Raw genomic sequence first — 18,584 nt, 5'->3', positions numbered from 1 at the left:
GTGTCTATTTGTGTATGTGTGTGTATCTCTGCGCATGTGTGTGTTGTGGGTATTGCTGTGTGCGTGCGTGTGTACGTGTTTATGTGTGTATCTGTGTGTGTGTGCATGCATGTACCTCTGTGCGTGCATGTGTGTCTGAGTGTTCGTGTTTGTGAGTGTATATGCCTGTGTGTGTGTATAGAGGTCATGCTGTGGAATTCAATGTTGAGTGCTAGAGGCTGTAAGGTGCCTAAGCAGAAAGTGATGTATTATTCCTATAGCTTGTGTCACACTTTGCTGAAACACTGCAGCTGACCAAAGAATCTAACTTGCTGCACTGAAGGATGGCAGAACGCCGATATCTAATCAGCATTCTTTACATAATAAGATTGCAGACAGACGATTTATTGATTATTGAGATATTAAACAAAGTTTTCAAATAATTCTCAACAAAGAGAGAAAGCAGAAATGTCAATCAGCCTTAGTTGTTGACTAAGTGCAGGCTAAGCACATCTCCACAGGGAGCGAAGTAAGTTCACAGCACAAGCTGTTGATGTTCCAGGTCATGTTCACTACAGGACAATGACCTTTTTAGGTCTGAACACAGAAAGAAATGATAGCTGAATGAAAATTAATTACAGCCAAACTCAGTGAGTGAATATAAGCTGAATATTCCCATTTTCAGTCGAAGTATTTTTATGAGTGAGATTCAAAATGCCTAGTCCACGAGGCCCACAATAACTTTCCTCACATGTTTCTTCTGCTCTTTAACTCATTAGTTATGCAACATGACATGGGCTCCCTTCTTGGGGAAATTACGCGGCAGTAATGTTCATCATTGCTAGAACTCGTGATGTTCAAGGTACTGGTGTTGTAGATAAAGCCCATCTCTGCAGACACAGTGAGCCAAGAACTGCCCCTCACATTGTGCTGCTCAAGACACTGAACTCAAGACATGGCCCCAGAGGTAGGGAAAGCTCACTTGCAGCTTTTCAAGCAGGAACCTGGAGGATAATATGATAGGGAGGAGGGCAGTCCTTTCCAAATGGACTGTCACAGGATGCCACACCATCCAACCAAGCCAGTCTGGACACAGATAATGGCTCAGGATAGTGCAGGAAGAAGGTCAATGATTTTCATTGTTCCACGGAGATAAGAACCATTACCTTCTCTCTGCTACCTCATACTCACAAGGCCACTATGCACTCTAAATCTGTCACTGTGTATGCTTCTCATCAAGGCTCGTGGACAACGTCCAAGGTCCAAAGTCCAAGGTTGGTGAAGACGTCAGATTCCTCACTCCCAATGAGGAGAAAATTCTGGATTTGGCCAGAGAACATCACAAGTGTTTACATGGGAATGAAGTGACCATGATGGTCAACCAACTCAGTAAGCTTCATGGTGTTGCACTGTGCTGCTCCCCCATTAACACCAACCCTAGGTCATTATTCATCTGCACAGGCTTTAATCTGTCCCCGACAACTACTTCCCTCTCCTGTTATCCAGGCACCAGTAACATGGAGTAAACCTCGCCATGAAGACCAGTGCTGGAGGAGCTCTGCTGTTCCTGCATTTCTGAGGTGGAAGGTATTCAACTCTTAGAGCATGCATCAACAAGGATATCAACTGCACTCCATCCAGCTCAGAGGGCTGGCTTCCTACATTAGACTCAGGAACATAATGTGGTGAACAAATACTGGCACATCCCCCCAGCCAGTCAAGGAGGAAATGCCCGGGTCTCTGAGGAGGGGACCGACGGAGGCGAGGCATCCGCTCAGCCCCTGGCAGGAGATGAACCCTGCTCTTGGTATTAGTGACTCTGACAAACAGCAGACACAGGAACATGAGCAGCAGGCACATTTGTCAGAGGCACACCGTGAGCTGGATCGAAGGATGGCGGCGCCCATCAATGTTATTGTGCCCTTGCTGGTTCTGGTATGTGTGTATCTGGCCATCTCCATGGGCAAAAATCATGAAATACCAGGTCCAGCACCCTAAGCATCTGCCAGGCATACTCACGGACCTCACTCTCCATAGGTGCTCAACATCACCAGTCCGGTGAGAGGGGATCAAGACACTTTGACTTCTCTCCAGGGGGCACTTCCTCTCAGGGAGATAGTGAGACGCAAGCAGGCACCCACAGGGAGAAAGGCCCATATAACAGAAGCTTTATTTCAGTATGCCCTCGAGGTTCCTGGTCGGTTCATCACACCTATGCCTGTGATTCTAAAGCCTGTAAAAATCCGAGCTGGGAAGGGTGTGTCTGTATCTGGGCAGGAAGCTCTCAGCAGGCTAAGGTCCTTTAGGTCCAAGAAATGGGCACCCATGTTTTCTGGGGCAATCAGGAGAAACATGGAGCAGGCTCCCACCAATCCAATTGTGCTTAGAAATAGTGACAGGCAGGGGACAGAGAAAAATTACTGAGGACACATAGGTGGCACAGCTGCAATCTCATTATGGGTGAAACATCAACGCTTCACCTTTGTAAATATATCTTCAGCTTCAGTGTGAAACGTATGCTGCCGTACAATATTCACTGCTGGACCCATATGAGCAGCCCCATCAAATATCCCAAAACTGAAAGAAGTTGTAATGGTGAAGCATTACTCATCTCCCATAAGCAACTGACTCCTGACATCAGTGTGAGCAGTGACAGCAGAGCGAAAGACAGCGAACCTGGGGGTGAACAGCAGGATAAATACCTGAGGAATGGTGCCAGTCGGAGCGAACCTGGGGGTAAACAGCAGGATAAATACCTGAGGAGTGGGGTCAGTCAGAGCGAACCTGGGGGTGAATCTAGGGGTGGAGTTCCAGAGGTGACTTCACGGCTTAAGCAGTGACTGAGGCTTGGCTGCTCAGGAAGCAGGTTTGCAGAGTGGTCTGGAGGGACATAAAGTAATTACTTTTTGCAGTTGTAGTCTGCTAGGAATAGAGAGCAAGAGGGAGAGACCCGAATTTGGTGACAATTGGGTAAGGTTGTGTAATCAATTCCTGGATTATTGTCGGCAGTAAATAAGTTTTGTCTTGTCAATAGTCAATAGGAGGAGAACCCAGCCGCCGGGAATGCTCCTGTTGTAATAGATGGGAAATCAAACATTTTCCAGATCCATAGTGACGACAGAGGCAGGAAGTGTATTCAGCTGCAGCTTCCGATTGACAGCATGGAGCATCTGGAGCTGTGGACAGACTTACTATGAAGCAGCCATGAGGCCGAGGATGTCATGGGTAGTATGTACAGTGAGTTAGTCACACCTTGCATAAGGGCTACACAGACAGAATAAAGTTGGGTGACCACCAGGAAGATAAGTAATTGTGGGCAGGCAGTGCAGGGGTCCCATGTGCTCATTCCCTTCTCAACAGATATATCATGTTGGATACTGCTAGGGGGAATGACCTCTCAGGGGAAAGCAGTAGTGACAGAGGACTCTATTGTGAGGGACACAGACAGTCATTTTTGAGGCCACACGAGACACTCCAGTATGGTTTGTTGCCTCTCTGATGCCAGTGTCAAAGATGTGTCTGAGTAGGGACAGTGTATTCTGAAGGGGTGGATGAGCAGGCAAAGGTTGTAGTCCATATTAGTAAATACAACATAGGCAAGAATGAAAGATGAAGTCCTGCAGTGGGAGTTCACCAAGTTAGGTAGGAAGTTGAAAAGCAGAACCTCGTGGATTGTAATCTCAGGATTACTTCCTGTGTCACATGCTAGTGAGGCCATGAATAGCAAGAAGTATAGTTATATATGTGGCTAAAGAGTTGGCATAGGAGGGAGGGTTCACGTATGTGGATGATTAGGATCTCTTCTGGTGCTAGTGGGACCTGTACAGGAAGGCAGGTTGTACCTAGCCTGGACGGCACCAATATCCTGGTAATATCCTCTTCATTCTACACAAACTTCCACAATTTTGTAAAATTCTATATAAAGGCAACCTGATAGAAATTAACAAAATACTGAGAGGCTTGGATAGAATGGATAGTTGCAGTCTTTCTCCCAGGGTAGAAATGGCAATGACTAAGTGACATAGGTTTGAGATAAATGGCGGTAAGTTTAAAGGAGATGTGAGAGGCAAGTTTCTCATAGAGGATGTTAAGTGTTTCGAATGTGCTGCCAGAGGAGATGCTGGATGTGTGGGCAATTAATACAATAATAATGTTTTAAAAGACATCTTGACAGATATATCAATAGTCAGGGAGTACAGGGATACAGACTGTGTATAAGTGAATGTCTTTAGTTTGGAAAGGCATCATGTGTCACGCAGTCCTGGTGAAATGCCTGTTCCTGTGCTATTCTTTGTTCTTTGTTCCTCCGGCATCAGGATCTTTGAACTGTGACACTGAGGACTGCAGCCAAGGCTCTGCACTGTAGTGGACAAAACCAGGCCTAAACTCAATGGGCAGGGAATGTGCTAGATCCTAGCCTGTACTCAAAATACACGTTTACTTGCAACCTGTGACCGAGAATGTGGAATCAGTGATGTTTCTACCCATCGCATATTCCACATGAACACACACTGACTGTGGCAAGGCTTATACCACATAATAGGCTACAAAGTGAGGTCGAGTAGAATCACTGGCAACAATGCACCCCTCCCCAGTGAGCTCAATGTATCCTACGCACGTTTTGAACAGGAGATCAGTGAATTGATGTCACCCACCCTGACGACCTTGGGTCCACCTGTACCACAGTCACTGCCAAAGACATCAGATCGGTCTTCTTAAATACACAGGAAGCGACTGGCCCAGATGGAGTCCCTGGCCATGCACTTAGATCCTGCACAGACCAGCTGGTGGGAATAGTTGCAAACGTCTTTAACCTCTCCTTACTCGGATGTGAGGTTCCCACTTGCTTCAAGATGATCACTATCAGCCCAGTGCCAAAAAAAGCCATGCAGCGTGCCTTAATGACTACTGCCCAGTGGCTCTGACATCCATTATTATGAAGTGCTTCACGAGGTTAGTAAGAGCACATATCAGCTCCAGCCACGCAGGTTGCCTTGATCCACTACAATTTGCCGACCATCGCTATAGGTTTACGGCAGAAGCTATTTCCCTAGCTCTACACTCATCCTGGAACATCTGGATAACAAGGACACCTACATCAGACTCATATTTATTGACTTTAGCTTTGCTTTCAATGCCATAATTCCAACTAAACATCTCCAAACCCCAAGTTCTACGACTCCGCTTCTCCCCTGCAACTGGATCCTTGATTTCCTGACCCGCAGACCACAATTCATAAGGATTGGTGACAACACCTCTTCCATGATCCTCAAACTGGTGCCCCACAAGCCTGCGTTCTCAGCTGCTTATTATACTCTTTACACACTCCCAACTGTGTGGCCAATTTCAGCTCTAACTCCATTTACAAATTTTCTGATGACTCCACTGTGGTGGGTTGGTTCTCAAACAACAACGAGACTGTACAGGAAGGAGATAGACAGCTCAGTGGCATGGTGTAAAGATGACAAAGTCTCCCTCGATGTCAGCAAAACAAAGGAGCTGCCCATCGACGTCGGGAAGTGCAGTGGAGGACATGCCACCCGCCCCATCAATGGGACTGAGGTGGCGATGGTAGAGAGCTTCAAGTTCCGGGGAATAAAGTTCACCCACAATCTATCCTGATGCATCCAAGTCGATGCAATGTTCAAGAAAGCACACGAACGCCTCGATTTCCTCAGGATGCTAAGGAAATTCAGCATGTCCACAACGACTCTTGCCGATTTTTACAGATGCACCACAGTAAGCATCCTGTCTGGATGCATCACAGCTTGGAATGGCCAGCTCTGCCCAAGACCACAAGAAATTACAGAGAGCTGTGAACATAGCCCGCTCCATCGCAAAAACCAGCCATCTGTCCATTGCCTCCGTCTACACTGACCACTGCCTTGGGAAAGCTGCCAACATAGTCAAAGACCTCTCCCATCACAGTCACACTCTTTTCCACCCTCTTCCATCGGCAAAAGAAACATGTGAAAACACATACCAACAGATTCAAGAACAGCTTCTTCCCTGCTCTTATCAGACTTATGAACGAACCTTTCATTCATTAGAGTTGATCTCTCTCTGCACCTGCTCTGTAGCTGTAACACCATATTCTGCATTCCAATCTATTAACCTGATGTACTTATGTAAGGTATGATTTGTCCGGACAGCATGCAAAACAATATTTTTCCTGTATCTTGGCACAGTAATAAATCAAACCAAATTAAATCATGTCTGTCAGGAAAGCTTCATTCTATCTATCAGATTTTCAAAGGGACTACACTGCTATTCAAGGCTAGGAGTGATAAAATAGCCAGTACACATGTCCACTCTCCCTCACAGCACATTGGTCTGCTCAGAAAAAGTGTTGAACTTTGCAGCTTCAATGCTGTCCTGACATATCTCAAACATTTCGTAGCAATTTCACAGTCTATGCGCACTCTGAAACATCGTTGTCATTGATCGATGGGCCAAAAGAAGATACTTCAAGGTTCTTTTCAACCTGCTGCCTATCATGAGAGACTTCTCTACATAGCACTGGAACACATAGAACATAGAACATAGAACATTACAGCACAGTACAGGCCCTTTGGCCTTCCATGTTGTGCTGACCCGGTCATACCGATCTCAAGCCCATCTAACCTACACTATTCCATGTACGTCCATATGCTTGTCCAATGATGACTTAAATGTATTTAAAGTTGGCGAATCTACTACCATTGCAGGCAAAGCGTTCCATTCCTTTACTACTCTGAGTAAAGAAACTACCTCTGACATTTGTCCTATATCTGTCACCCCTCAATTTAAAGCTATGCCCCTTCGTGCTCGCCGTCACCATCCTAGGAAAAAGGCTCTCCCTATCCACCCTATCTAACCCTCTGATTATTTTATATGACTCAATTAAGTCACCTCTCAACCTTTTCCTCTCTATAACGAAAACAGCCTCAAGTCCCTCAGCCTTTCCTTGAAAGACCTTCCCTCCATACCAGGCAACATCCTAGTAAATCTCCTCTGCACCCTTTCCAAAGCTTCCACATCCTTCTTATAATGCGGTGACCAGAACTGTACGCAATACTCCAAATGCGGCCACACCAGAGTTTTGTACAGCTTCACCTTAACCTCTTGGTTCTGGAACTCGATCCCTCTGTTAATAAAAGCTAAAACACTGTATGCCTTCTTAACAGCCCTGTCAACCTGGGTGGCTACTTTCAAGGATCTGTGTACATGGACACCAAGATCTCTCTGCTCATCTACACTACCAAGAATCTTACCATTAGCCCAGTACTTTGCCTTCCGGTTACTCCTACCAAAGTGCATCACCTCACACTTGTCCACATTAAACTCCATTTTGTCACCTCTCAGCCCAGCTCTGCAGCTTATCTATGTCTCTCTGCAACCTACAGCATCCTTTGTCACTATCCACAACTCCACCGACCTTAGTGTCGTCTGCAAATTTACTAACCCATCCTTCTACGCCCTCATCTAGGTCATTTTTAAAAATGACAAACAGCAGTGGACCCAACACCGACCTTACGGCACACCGGTAACTGGTCTCCAGGATGAACAGTTCCCATCAACTACCACCCTCTGTCTTCTTTCAGCAAGCCAATTTCTGATCGAAACTGCTATATCTCCCACAATCCCATTCCTCCGCATTTTGTACAATAGCCTAGTGTGGGGAACCTTATCGAACGCCTTGCTGAAATCCATTTACACCACATCAACCAGTTTACTCTCATCTACCTGTTTGGTCACCTTCTCAAAGAACTCAATAACGTTTGTGAGGCACGACCTACCCTTCACAAAACCGTGCTGACTATCCCTTATCAATTTATTCTTTTCTAGATGATTACAAATCCTATCTCTTATAACCTTTTCCAACACTTTACCAACAACTGAAGGAAGGCTCACTGGTCTGTAATTACCAGGGTTGTCTCTACTCCCCTTCTTGAACACGGGAACCACATTTGCTATCCTCCAGTCGTCTGCCACTATTCCTGTAGACAATGACGAATTAAAGATCAATGCCAAAGGCTCGGCAGTCTCCTCCCTGGCTTCACAGAGGATCCTAGGATAAATCCCATCCGGCCCAGGGGACTTATCTATCTTCACACTCTGTAGGATTTCTAATACCTCTTCCTTGTGAACCTAGTCTAGAAGCCTGTAACTCAGTATTCTCCTCGACAACATTGTCGTTTTCTAGAGTGAATACTGTTGAAAAATATTCATTTAGTGCTTCGCCATCTCATCATACTCCACACACAACTTACCACTACTATCCTTGATTGCCCTAATCTTACTTTCATCATTCTTTTATTCCTTAAATACCGATAGAAAGCCTTAGGGTTTACCCTGATCCTATCCGCCAACAACTTCTCATGTCTCCTCCTGGCTCTTCTGAGCTCTCCCTTCAGGTCGTTCCTGGCTACCTTGTAGCCCTCAAGCACCCTAACTGAGCCTTCACATCTCATCCTAACATAAGCCTTCTTCTTCCTCTTGACCAGAGATTCCACTTCCTTCGTAAACCACGGCTCCCGCGCTCTACAGCTTCCTCCCTGCCTGACAGGTACATACTTATCTAGGACACACAGGAGCTTTTCCTTGAATAGGCTCCACATTTCTAATGTGCCCATCCCCTGCAGTTTCCTTCCCCATCCTATGCTCCCTAAATAATAAAGTGTGAAGCTGGATGAACACAGCAGGCCAAGCAGAATCTCCGGAGCACAAAAGCTGACGTTTCAGGCCTAGACCCTTCATCAGAGAGGGGGGAGGGTTCTAGAATAATTAGGGAGAGAGGGGGAGGTGGACCGAAGATGGAGAGAAAAGAAGATAGGTGGAGAGGAGAGTATGGGTGGGGAGGTAGGGAGGAGATAGGTCAGTCCAGGGAAGATGGACAGGTCAAGGAGGTGGGATGAGGTTAGTAGGTAGGAAATGGAGGTGTGGTTTGAGGTGGGAGGAAGGGATGGGTGAGAGGAAGAACAGGTTAGGGAGGCAGAGACAGGTTGGACTGGTTTTAGAATGCAGCGGGGGAAGGGAATGAGCTGAGCTGGTTGTGTGATGCAGTGGGGTGAGGGGATGAACTGGGCTGGTTTTGGGATGCGGTGGGGGACGGGGAGATTTTGAAGCTGGTGAAGTCCACATTGATACCATTGGGCTGCAGGGTTCCCAAGTGGAATATGAGTTGCTGTTCCTGCAACCTTCGGGTGGCATCATTGTGGCACTGCAGGAGGCCCATGACGGACATGTCGTCGAAAGAATGGGAGAGGGAGTTAAAATGGTTCACGACTGGGAGGTGCAGTTGTTTGTTGCGGACTGAGCGGAGGTGTTCTGCAAAGCGGTCCCCAAGCCTCCGCTTGGTTTCCCCAATGTAGAGGAAGCTGCACCGGGTACAGTGGATGCAGTATACCACATTGGCAGATGTGCAGGTGAACCTCTGCTTAATGTGGAATGTCATCTTGGGGCCTGAGATGGGGGTGAGGGAGGAGGTGTGGGGACAAGTGTAGCATTTCCTGCGGTTGCAGGGGAAGGTGCCGGGTGTGGTGGGGTTGGAGTCCTTGTTCGCTCCACAGTCCCTCCAACACCACCACACCCGGCTCCCTTGTTTGCTCCACACTCCCCTCCAACCCCACCACACCCGGCACAAAATGCTACACTTGCCCCCACACCTCTTCCCTTATCCCCATCCCAGGCCCCATGATGACTTTCCACATTAAGCAGAGGTTCACCTGCACATCTGGCAATATGGTATACTGTATCCATTGTACACAGTGTGGCTTCCTCTACATCGGGAAAACCCCAAGCGGAGGCTTGGGGACCGCTTTGCAGAACACATCCGCTCGGTTCGCAATAAACAACTGCACCCCAGTTGCGAACCATTTTAACTCCCCCTCCCATTCTTTCGACGACATGTCCATCATGGGCCTCCTGCAGTGCCACAAGGATGCCACCCAAAGGTTGCAGGAACAGCAACTCATATTCCGCTTGGGAACCCTGCAGCCCAATGGTATCAATGTGGACTTCACCAGCTTCAAAATCTCCCCTTCCCCTACCGCATCCCAAAACCAGCCCAGCCTGTCTCTGCCTCCCTAGCCTGTTCTTCCTCTCACCCATCCCTTCCTCCCACCTCAAGCTACACCTCCATTTCCTACCTACTAACCTCATCCCACCTCCTTGACCTGTCCATCTTCCCTGGACTGACCTATCCCCTCCCTACCTCCCCACCCATACTCTCCTCTCCACCTATCTTCTTTTCTCTCCATCTTCGTCCGCCTCCCCCTCTCTCCCTATTTATTCCAGAACGCTCTCCCTATCCCCCTCTCTGATAAAGGGTCTAGGCCCGAAATGTCAGCTTTTGTGCTCCTGAGATGCTGCTTGGCCTGCTGTGTTCATCCAGCTTCACACTTTATTATCTTGGATTCTCCAGCATCTGCAGTTCCCATTCTCTCTATGCTCCCTAAATCTTGCCTAATCTCATCGTAATTGCCTTTTCCCCAGCTATAACTCTTGCCCAGTGGTATACACCTATCCCTTGCCATCACTAAAGTAAACATAACAGAATTGTGATCGCTATCACCAAAGTGCTCACCTACTTCCAAATCTAACACCTGGCCGGGCTCATTACCCAGTACCAAATCTAATGTGGCTTCGCCCCTTGTTGGCCTATCTACATACTGTGTCAGGAAGCCCTCCTGCACACACTGGACAAAAACTGACCCATCTATAGTACTCGAACTATAGTGTTCCCAGTCAATATTTGGAAAGTTGAAGTCCCCCATGACAACTACCCTGTCTCTCTCACTCCTATCGAGAATCATCTTTGCTATCCTTTCCTCTACATATCTGGAACTATTTGGAGGCCTATAGAAAACTCCCAACAGGGTGACCTCTCCTTTCCTGTTTCTAACCTCAGCCCATACTACGTCAGTTGACGATTCCCCAAACATCCTTTCTGCAACTGTAACACTGTCCTGACAGATGCTTTAAAAGCAATCTAACTGTAACCCTAAATGATGTGAGTGCACCTTCTGACTTATTTTCTTAACAATTAGTAGGACAGGTGTTGTACAAAATTGGGCCACACAAAGATATCAAGGAGACAAGCAGATGGATATTGGGGCATTTATTTTGAAACAGAAATGGTTATGGACTGCAAAAATAACATGGTCTACATGTCCTTGGCATTAAGCAGGGGCTACTTGTCATTTACCAACTGAGTTTTAAACAACTGAATGAGGACTAAACCCAGTTCACTCATCCCAGTCGTGAGTTTCAGTTAGGTTCTCCCTGGTCTCTCAGGTTTGACAGTACATTGCTCTTTGGTGCTTCTTGGACGATCCTCCCAATTGATGCCTTGATCCTTTGCTTCAGAAAATTGTTGTAACTCTCCCATTTCATCTGCATCCAGGGTTTGGCATGCCACAATGACGGGATACATTGCAAGACTGTGCTGGAGCAGCCTAAACATCGAAACTTCTTCTTAAGGAAGTGTACAGTCTGTTCCACCATGCCCCTGGTGGATGTGTGAGCTTGGTTGTACATTCATTATGCCTCTGCCAGAGGGTTTTATAGAGGTGTCATGAGTCATTTTTGTAGAAGGTAGCCTCTGTCTCCCAGTAGCCAACCCTGTATGGCTTCAATACTTTGGAAGGAGACAGAAAGCTGTGAATTCTCTGATATGTAACAGCCATGACAGTTCCCAGGATTATCTGGCACACACTTCCAGAATTTAGCATCAATGATCAACCATTACATCATCTCAACACAATGTAAATGTTGATGGGGTAGAAGTCTTTCAATTGATGAACTCTGCAGTTTAGTGGTAGAGCACTTTCAAAGTAATGTTGATACAGTCTACTGTGCTGTGCAATTGAAGGAAGCCAGCGATGGTAGAGAATCCAACTGCTCGTCTCTTCTCATCACAGGGAATACAAAGCGCTGTGACCAAAAGAAAATGGCATGCATTTTTTTGTGTCAAAGATTGGGCAACCCACAGAAGCCCCAGTTACTGATCAAAATGAGATGCTGGCTTAAAAATTCAGGGCAGCAGTGCCCCAGAGTCATAGTATTAAGTGCTGCTTCAGCGGATGGCACAGCTCAGAGATGATAACCTGGGACATCCTTAACCGGCTGTCTTTCAGAGCAGTTGGAAAATGTAGCAGTGAGATGTAGGGCCTCTGGCTGTATCCACTTCATCGAGCATCAGCTGCAGCTTTACCCTCTGGAAGTTGTACAGCTGCTGCTGGAAGTTGCTGCCCCTTGCTGGACTTGTTGACAAATTAGGAATTGCTGCCTCTTTCCACATTGTTTTCAGAGGATGGTGACTTCAGCAACAACATCCTCCATCTTTCAGATCCATAAGCAGATAATCTATAGGGAATGTTGGCACAGTAATGCTGCTGTATTGAAGGAATTCCTGTCAACCATAACACAGTGTAGCAAGGAATATTCCCAACAAGGTCGCCGTCATGCTTCCAAAAGGAATTCTCATACATGCAACCTCATCCAAAAGTATGTTAAACAATTAAAGTTTTTATGCTACACTGGCAACAGAATTCTGCCAGTAAAGCCACCATAATAGCACACAACCCTCCATCAAAAGAACAGGCTCTCTACCACATCACACACAAGTCCTTCCATCTTAAAGTTCACTCTGTGAATCTGACATCTGCAAATAGTGGTCTTCAAATGCTTGCTATAAAGTCTAGCTGTGAAATGGTAACTTTAGGTTCCGCTTTTAAGCACATTGTTCTCAAAACAATTGCTTAGGTGACACAAGGAGGAAATTAGTGTGCATATGTAATATTCATGATTGCTTGAGGCCATAATTTTTAATGTGCATTCTTGACAATGAATAACCTGTCGATAAAGTACAACAAATACAAGCCAGACGGATGGCAATACTGAACGAATGGAGGCATGATTACTGCAACTGCCTCTAGGACGGCCTCCAATTACAAGAGTTTTATTTCATCCACAAAGAAAAAGCGCATGTCACTTCGTACGTGATGCCAGCCATTTTGTGTAGTTATTACACTGTTGACTTTTGTTCAGACATGACAAGGCTCCAACTTCACCAAAGTGTGAGTGAGTTTCAGGCTCTGTCTGTGACGCACAAGTTTCCTCTATCTTTGTGTTGCTGTGCCTGTGGCCCCTATAACCTGTCAGCCTCTCCTCAATTCCAATGACACACTTATGGAAGTTCTGAGGAAGGGTCACCGGACCCAAAACGTTGACTCTGTTTTCTCCTCCACAGATGCTGCCAGACCTGCTGATTGTTCCAGCAACTTTGTTTTCGTACATACTTCATGGAATTCAGTAAAGTCTGCATATTTCCCAGCAGGCCTTGCTGGTCCTGCACCTTTCCCAGATACAGGCCAGAGTTACCACCGCCCTTTTGATCCTTGACCGCCACTCATGTTCCCTCTAACTATTTGTGTGGATCGCCATGGTCTGTGAGTGGCAGTGGCTTCAGAACCCATTCAGAAGTCATTGCTGGAAACGGTGTTGGAATGTGGATCGGTGTGCACAGGATGCCTAAAAGCAGTTTAAAAGTAACATTGCCTCCCACTTCTGTAGCTTCCAGTTGCCTTCCATCTTCTATGTGGTCTCACCCTATCATCTGCAATGCCCTTCCATCACAATGACCAATTCGTCAATGACCGAGTACAAAGAACACCAGCCTCAGGCTTGAAATAGCTTTCTTTAGGATTCCCAGGCTGTCCCTGTAAGCCCCCAACAAAATCCACATGACTGACTACCGTCTACCCAACCCTTCCCCTGACACCTACCCCAATCAACGACAACAACTCCCACCCCAGAACAGTCCAAATGAGCATGGCAAAGCCCCATATTCCTGTCTCAACAGAAGCCAAACAATCTTTCCTGCACTCCCAGGACTGCTTACATTTTAATTTCAGGACTGATTATAGTTCAAATGCTAGTCTGCAAGGACAAGATCCTGGAATCTGTTTGGACCAAGTGCCTGAGTGACTGTGGCCAAAATCTTGGGCTGAAATTGGAAAAACCCTTGACTGGCTGTGGCAGTACCTCCTGATTGATTCCAGTGACTTTACCCGACTGAGGATTCCTCCCCTTTGACTTTCACACAAGGCCATTTGCTTGAGTACGTTCAGTGAGCTTGCCGTGTCAACTGCTGGCACATGTCGCAGGTGGGATGTTGATGTAGCCCGGAGAAACCAGTTAATAAAGTGAGTAGTAATCTCTGCTTTAGTAATTGGGACAGAGAGTGTAAGAGTAAGGAGGTAATGTTGAAGTTGTACAAGACAATTTTTAGACCTCGACTAGAATATTGTGTACCAATGTGGGCACCAAATTATTGGAAAACAGTAATTGCATTGGAGAGAGTGCAGAAGTGATTTTCATGAATGATTCCAGGAATGAGAAACATTAGTTACATAAATCGATTGAAGAAGTTCGGATTGTTCCCTTTGGAGAGAAGAAATCTGAGAGGAGATTTGATAGAAGTTTTCAAAATCATGAGTGGGGCTGAACAGGGTAGACAGGGAGAAACTGTTCCCACTTGTAAAAGGAACAAGAATGAAAAGGAATAGATTTAAAATGAAATGCAAAACGAGCTAGGGCGCTGTAAGGGAAAAACGTTTTCACAATACAAGTAGTTACAATATGAATGTGAAGCTGGAGGAACACAGTAGGCCAGGCAGCAGTAGAGGAGCAGGCCTGGCCTGCTGTGTTCCACCAGTTCCACACCTTGTCGTCTCAGACTCCAGCATCGGCAGTTCCTACTATCTCTAAGGTACGAATGTGCTGTTTGGAAATGTGGTGGAAGCATGTTCAATTGAGGCATTCAAAAGGAGATTTTATGATTATTTCAATAGAAATAGTGTGAAAGGGTAGAGGTAAAAAGCAGCAGATTGGCACAAGTTACTATTGCTTGCTTGAAGAGTTGGTGCAGACACAATGGACCAAATTGTCTGCTTCTGCATTGTAACAGTTCCGTGATTCTGAGACACAGGCTGGGGCTTCTAAATATGAGTGAGCGCTAAGAAAACAAGCTAAGAGCCAGAGGATACATCTTTAATACATCCATACGATAGGCGTGTGTCCCTGCACTCATAGAGACCTGTCAGAAGCACATAAAGCATTGTTGCTGCTGAGTTCCAAGGAAAAGGTTTGAAGGATTGAAGTGGTGTGTGAGTTGGACCGAGGGCAGGCATGACGAAATGTTGAGTGCATGGTTAGCCAATGCCATGTTGTGTGGATAAAGGGTCAAGGAGAATGATGGCCATGGATTATCCAGTCACATTGTTATATATGATTGAGACAAGCCATTACCAGGTACTCTCTCTGATTTACATAATAGTACTATGAACCATCTAGTTTTAAAATGAAGAAGAGAAGTAACATTGGCATATAGACCAGGTAAGTTGGTGTTTTAACATAAAGCAAATGCATGGAGATAAGTTAATTGCTGCTCAATGTTGAGAATCTGAACTCGGTATTTAAGCTAAGATTGGAAAATTGGAGAAATCTTTCTCCACATCAAGAACCTGATGTTTATCGTTCTCACTGTATTTTCCCAACTCTATCACAACTGCTCTCACCACACTGGGGAGGAGACAATTTTTGCTGAGTATTTTCATAAGATTTAAATTTGTGACTGAAAATTCACTGATGTCCTGTGATCTTAATGGATACGCAGTACAAAAAAGTGATGAACTAAAGGGCATTATTTGCATTTATATGTCATCTTAAACATCAAAGAATTTGTCACAATTTTTTTTCTCCTGACAGAAACAGAAGGAAAGTATGCCAAGCTCAGTGAGGCGAAATAAGGAGCGTTCAACAAAACATTAGTTCAGAAGATACGTATGCTCAAATCTGATGGAACCATCAGTTTTGTTCCAATCTTTGAATTTTGATCTGTGTAACACATGCCATACAGGAGTAAACATGATAGTGTTTTAGGTAAGAAAATATGAATGATCCACTGTAAAATTGACAGTGATATTGTAAAATTATTCTATCCCATCATGTGGAATAGGTTCCAAGTGCACAGAAAAGATTAGTTCTGTAAAGGTTATACCAGTCCTTAGAACATCTTCCTTACACTGGGAAAAGACGCTATAGGCAAGGGTTTCTAATAAATGTTAGTTTAATATTGCCAGCTTTAATATTGAAGCTCATCCTGTGTGGATACAATCTACTAACAAGATGCAACTATTAACACAGCAGCATATTCTAAACTGCGAGGGCTCACAAGTCCAAGCGCCTTACAAGTTTTGAAAAACATTGGTCGTTTGGACGGAATAACATAAACATTTGTAGCAGTGATCCTATATTGTGTGCTTCCAGATATGACCATGCTCTGGATTAAGTATCATGCAGAAGTCAGATGGTCCTCCAGGTCAGGGGTGATAAACAGACGAGGTGTACCTGGCAGAAGTTTATATGACTGCGAATGGAATGGATTGAGTGGAAAGTATGAGGCTGTTTTCCAGGGTGAAGGGGACATCCGTTCATGGTGCAGGGGGAGATATTTCCAAGAGATGTGCGAGCCACATTTCTCACACAACGCGCGGTGAGTGCCTGGAATGTGCTGCCAGAGTTGTTGGTGGAAGCAGGCACAATAGCAGCATTCAAAAAACACTTGGATGAATACATCAATAGGAAGGGAGTAGAAGCAACAGAATCCTCACCGTGTGGAAACCGGTTATTTGGCCCAACAAATTTACAATGACGCTCTGAAGAAAATCCCATTCAGATGCAAACCTCTTCCCTATAATCCTGCATTTCCTATCACTAATGCACTTAACCTACACATTCCTGGACACCATGGGCAATTTAGCACGGCCAATCCACCAAACCTGCACATCTTTGGACTGTAGAAGGAAACCGGAGCACCTGGAAGAAACCCATGCAGACACAGGGAGAATGCACAAACTCCACACAGACCTGAGGTTAGAATCAACCCTAGGTCCCTGGTGCCATGGGCAGCAGTGCTAACCACTGAGCCAGCCCAGAGAGAGATACAGAGAAAGATATGAATCCTGTGTGTGAAGACAGTTTTAGTATGGAAGGGCACAATGTGTCAGCGAGGCTAAGAGAGCTGAGGGCCTGTTCCTGTGCTGTATTGTTCTTTGTTCTACTTTGAAAGGCTGTCAAATATTTGTTAGAATCTGACAATGAGTCAGAAGCATTATCTTGTCTTTAGGATGGTGCATGGCCTCTGTTGGTGCGATGTATTTACTTTGTGCATGTTTCATGTAGCTAGTTTTCTTGTATGCTCACAATAAAACTAATGAGAATATCAAGACAACTGAATCATAACCATTTAAATACAACTACAAACTAAAAAAATGGGTTGTCTATTTACATAATATATAAGGTGGGGAGGAAGCAGGAAGTGTCCATATGACAGCTTGAGGATTGCTGAAATACACAAAGTACTGCAATTGAGCAATGTTAGGATTCAGATGTCTTACCCCATATTTACACTGGCGTGATGTGGTACCGTACTGGAACCGGCATTGTTCATCAGCGTCATACACCTGGCCTGGTGCTATTGTTGGATAAAGAAAATCACGTTTTGGTGGCTCATTATCCAGGCAAGTTCCACGCCCAGAACTGTTTCAAAATGAAAAAATTTTATAATGTGAGAAAACTGCCGATTCCAACATACGTTTTACCAATACATCGAGCAAATTTTGAAAAGTATTACAGTTTGGGCTGGATTTTACAAACTCATGACAGCACGTTGGAAAGTGCATGACTTGTAAAATGCAATGCGTGGCCTGCCCACCATTTTTCTGTCTCTCTGCCTCTCTGCCCCCTCCCCGGCCTATCTCCCATTTTATCAGAGGTGATGGAAGCAATGGATGGCCCTAGGATGTCTCATCTGACCACACCCATAACTATACCCACAGCTGGAGGCAATCCAGGGTTGTAGGTAGCCCGGCAGCTTTCACTGAGTGAGGCTTTTTTTCATTCATTAATCCATGTAATGAGGGTGTCAATGGCCAGGCAGCATTTATTGCCCATCCTAATTGCCAAGAGGGCAGTCAGAGTCAACCACATTGCTGTGGGTCTGGAGTCACATGTAGGCCAGACCAGGTAAGGACGGCAGTTTCCTTCCCTAAAGGGCATTAGTGAACCAGATGGGTTTTTCCAACAATCAACAATGGATTCACGGTTATGTTAAATTCTTAATTCCAGAGATTTTATTGAATTCAAATTCCACCAGCCGCCATCACAGGATTTGAAGCCTGGTCCTCAGAACATTATCTGCGTCTCTGAATTAACTGTCCAGCAATAATACCACTAGGCCATTTCTTCACCTATGTTGCTGTTGGGAAAGGTGGGGAGAAGTACCTCCTATGAGGTAAGCAGAGGTCAGACCCTCCATTAAAGTCAAAAGCCCCAGGCCTACCTGAAATCTGACTTCCATAACCTCCTTTTCTTTGGGTTCTGACTGTAGGCCCAGCAATGGCTAACACAAACATGGAGCTGCTGTGAACACAGCAGCCAGCCAAATAAATTAACAAGCAGCTCTCTAAGGCAAGACAACATCTAGCCCTGAGCCATTTAACATCATGCCTAGAATAAACTGACTGGGAAGAAGTATGTCCTCTTATTTTACGCATGCT

At 45.4% G+C, this 18,584-nt stretch overlaps 1 protein-coding gene across 1 annotated transcript in view; it reads right to left on the bottom strand.

Moving 5' to 3' along the window:
* adamts6 (ADAM metallopeptidase with thrombospondin type 1 motif, 6) overlaps positions 1 to 18,584 on the bottom strand; it is a 324,888-nt gene that overhangs the window by 135,963 nt on the left and 170,341 nt on the right. Inside the window, exon 11 of the mRNA XM_048554806.2 lies at positions 17,424 to 17,565. Coding sequence (XP_048410763.1) covers positions 17,424 to 17,565 — 142 coding nt within the window. The remainder of the gene's footprint in view (positions 1 to 17,423; positions 17,566 to 18,584) is intronic.

The sequence above is a fragment of the Stegostoma tigrinum genome, chromosome 1 (assembly GCF_030684315.1).
Source record: "Stegostoma tigrinum isolate sSteTig4 chromosome 1, sSteTig4.hap1, whole genome shotgun sequence".
NCBI classification, from domain to species: Eukaryota; Metazoa; Chordata; class Chondrichthyes; order Orectolobiformes; family Stegostomatidae; genus Stegostoma; species Stegostoma tigrinum.
This window is presented reverse-complemented; position numbering and strand designations above follow the sequence as displayed.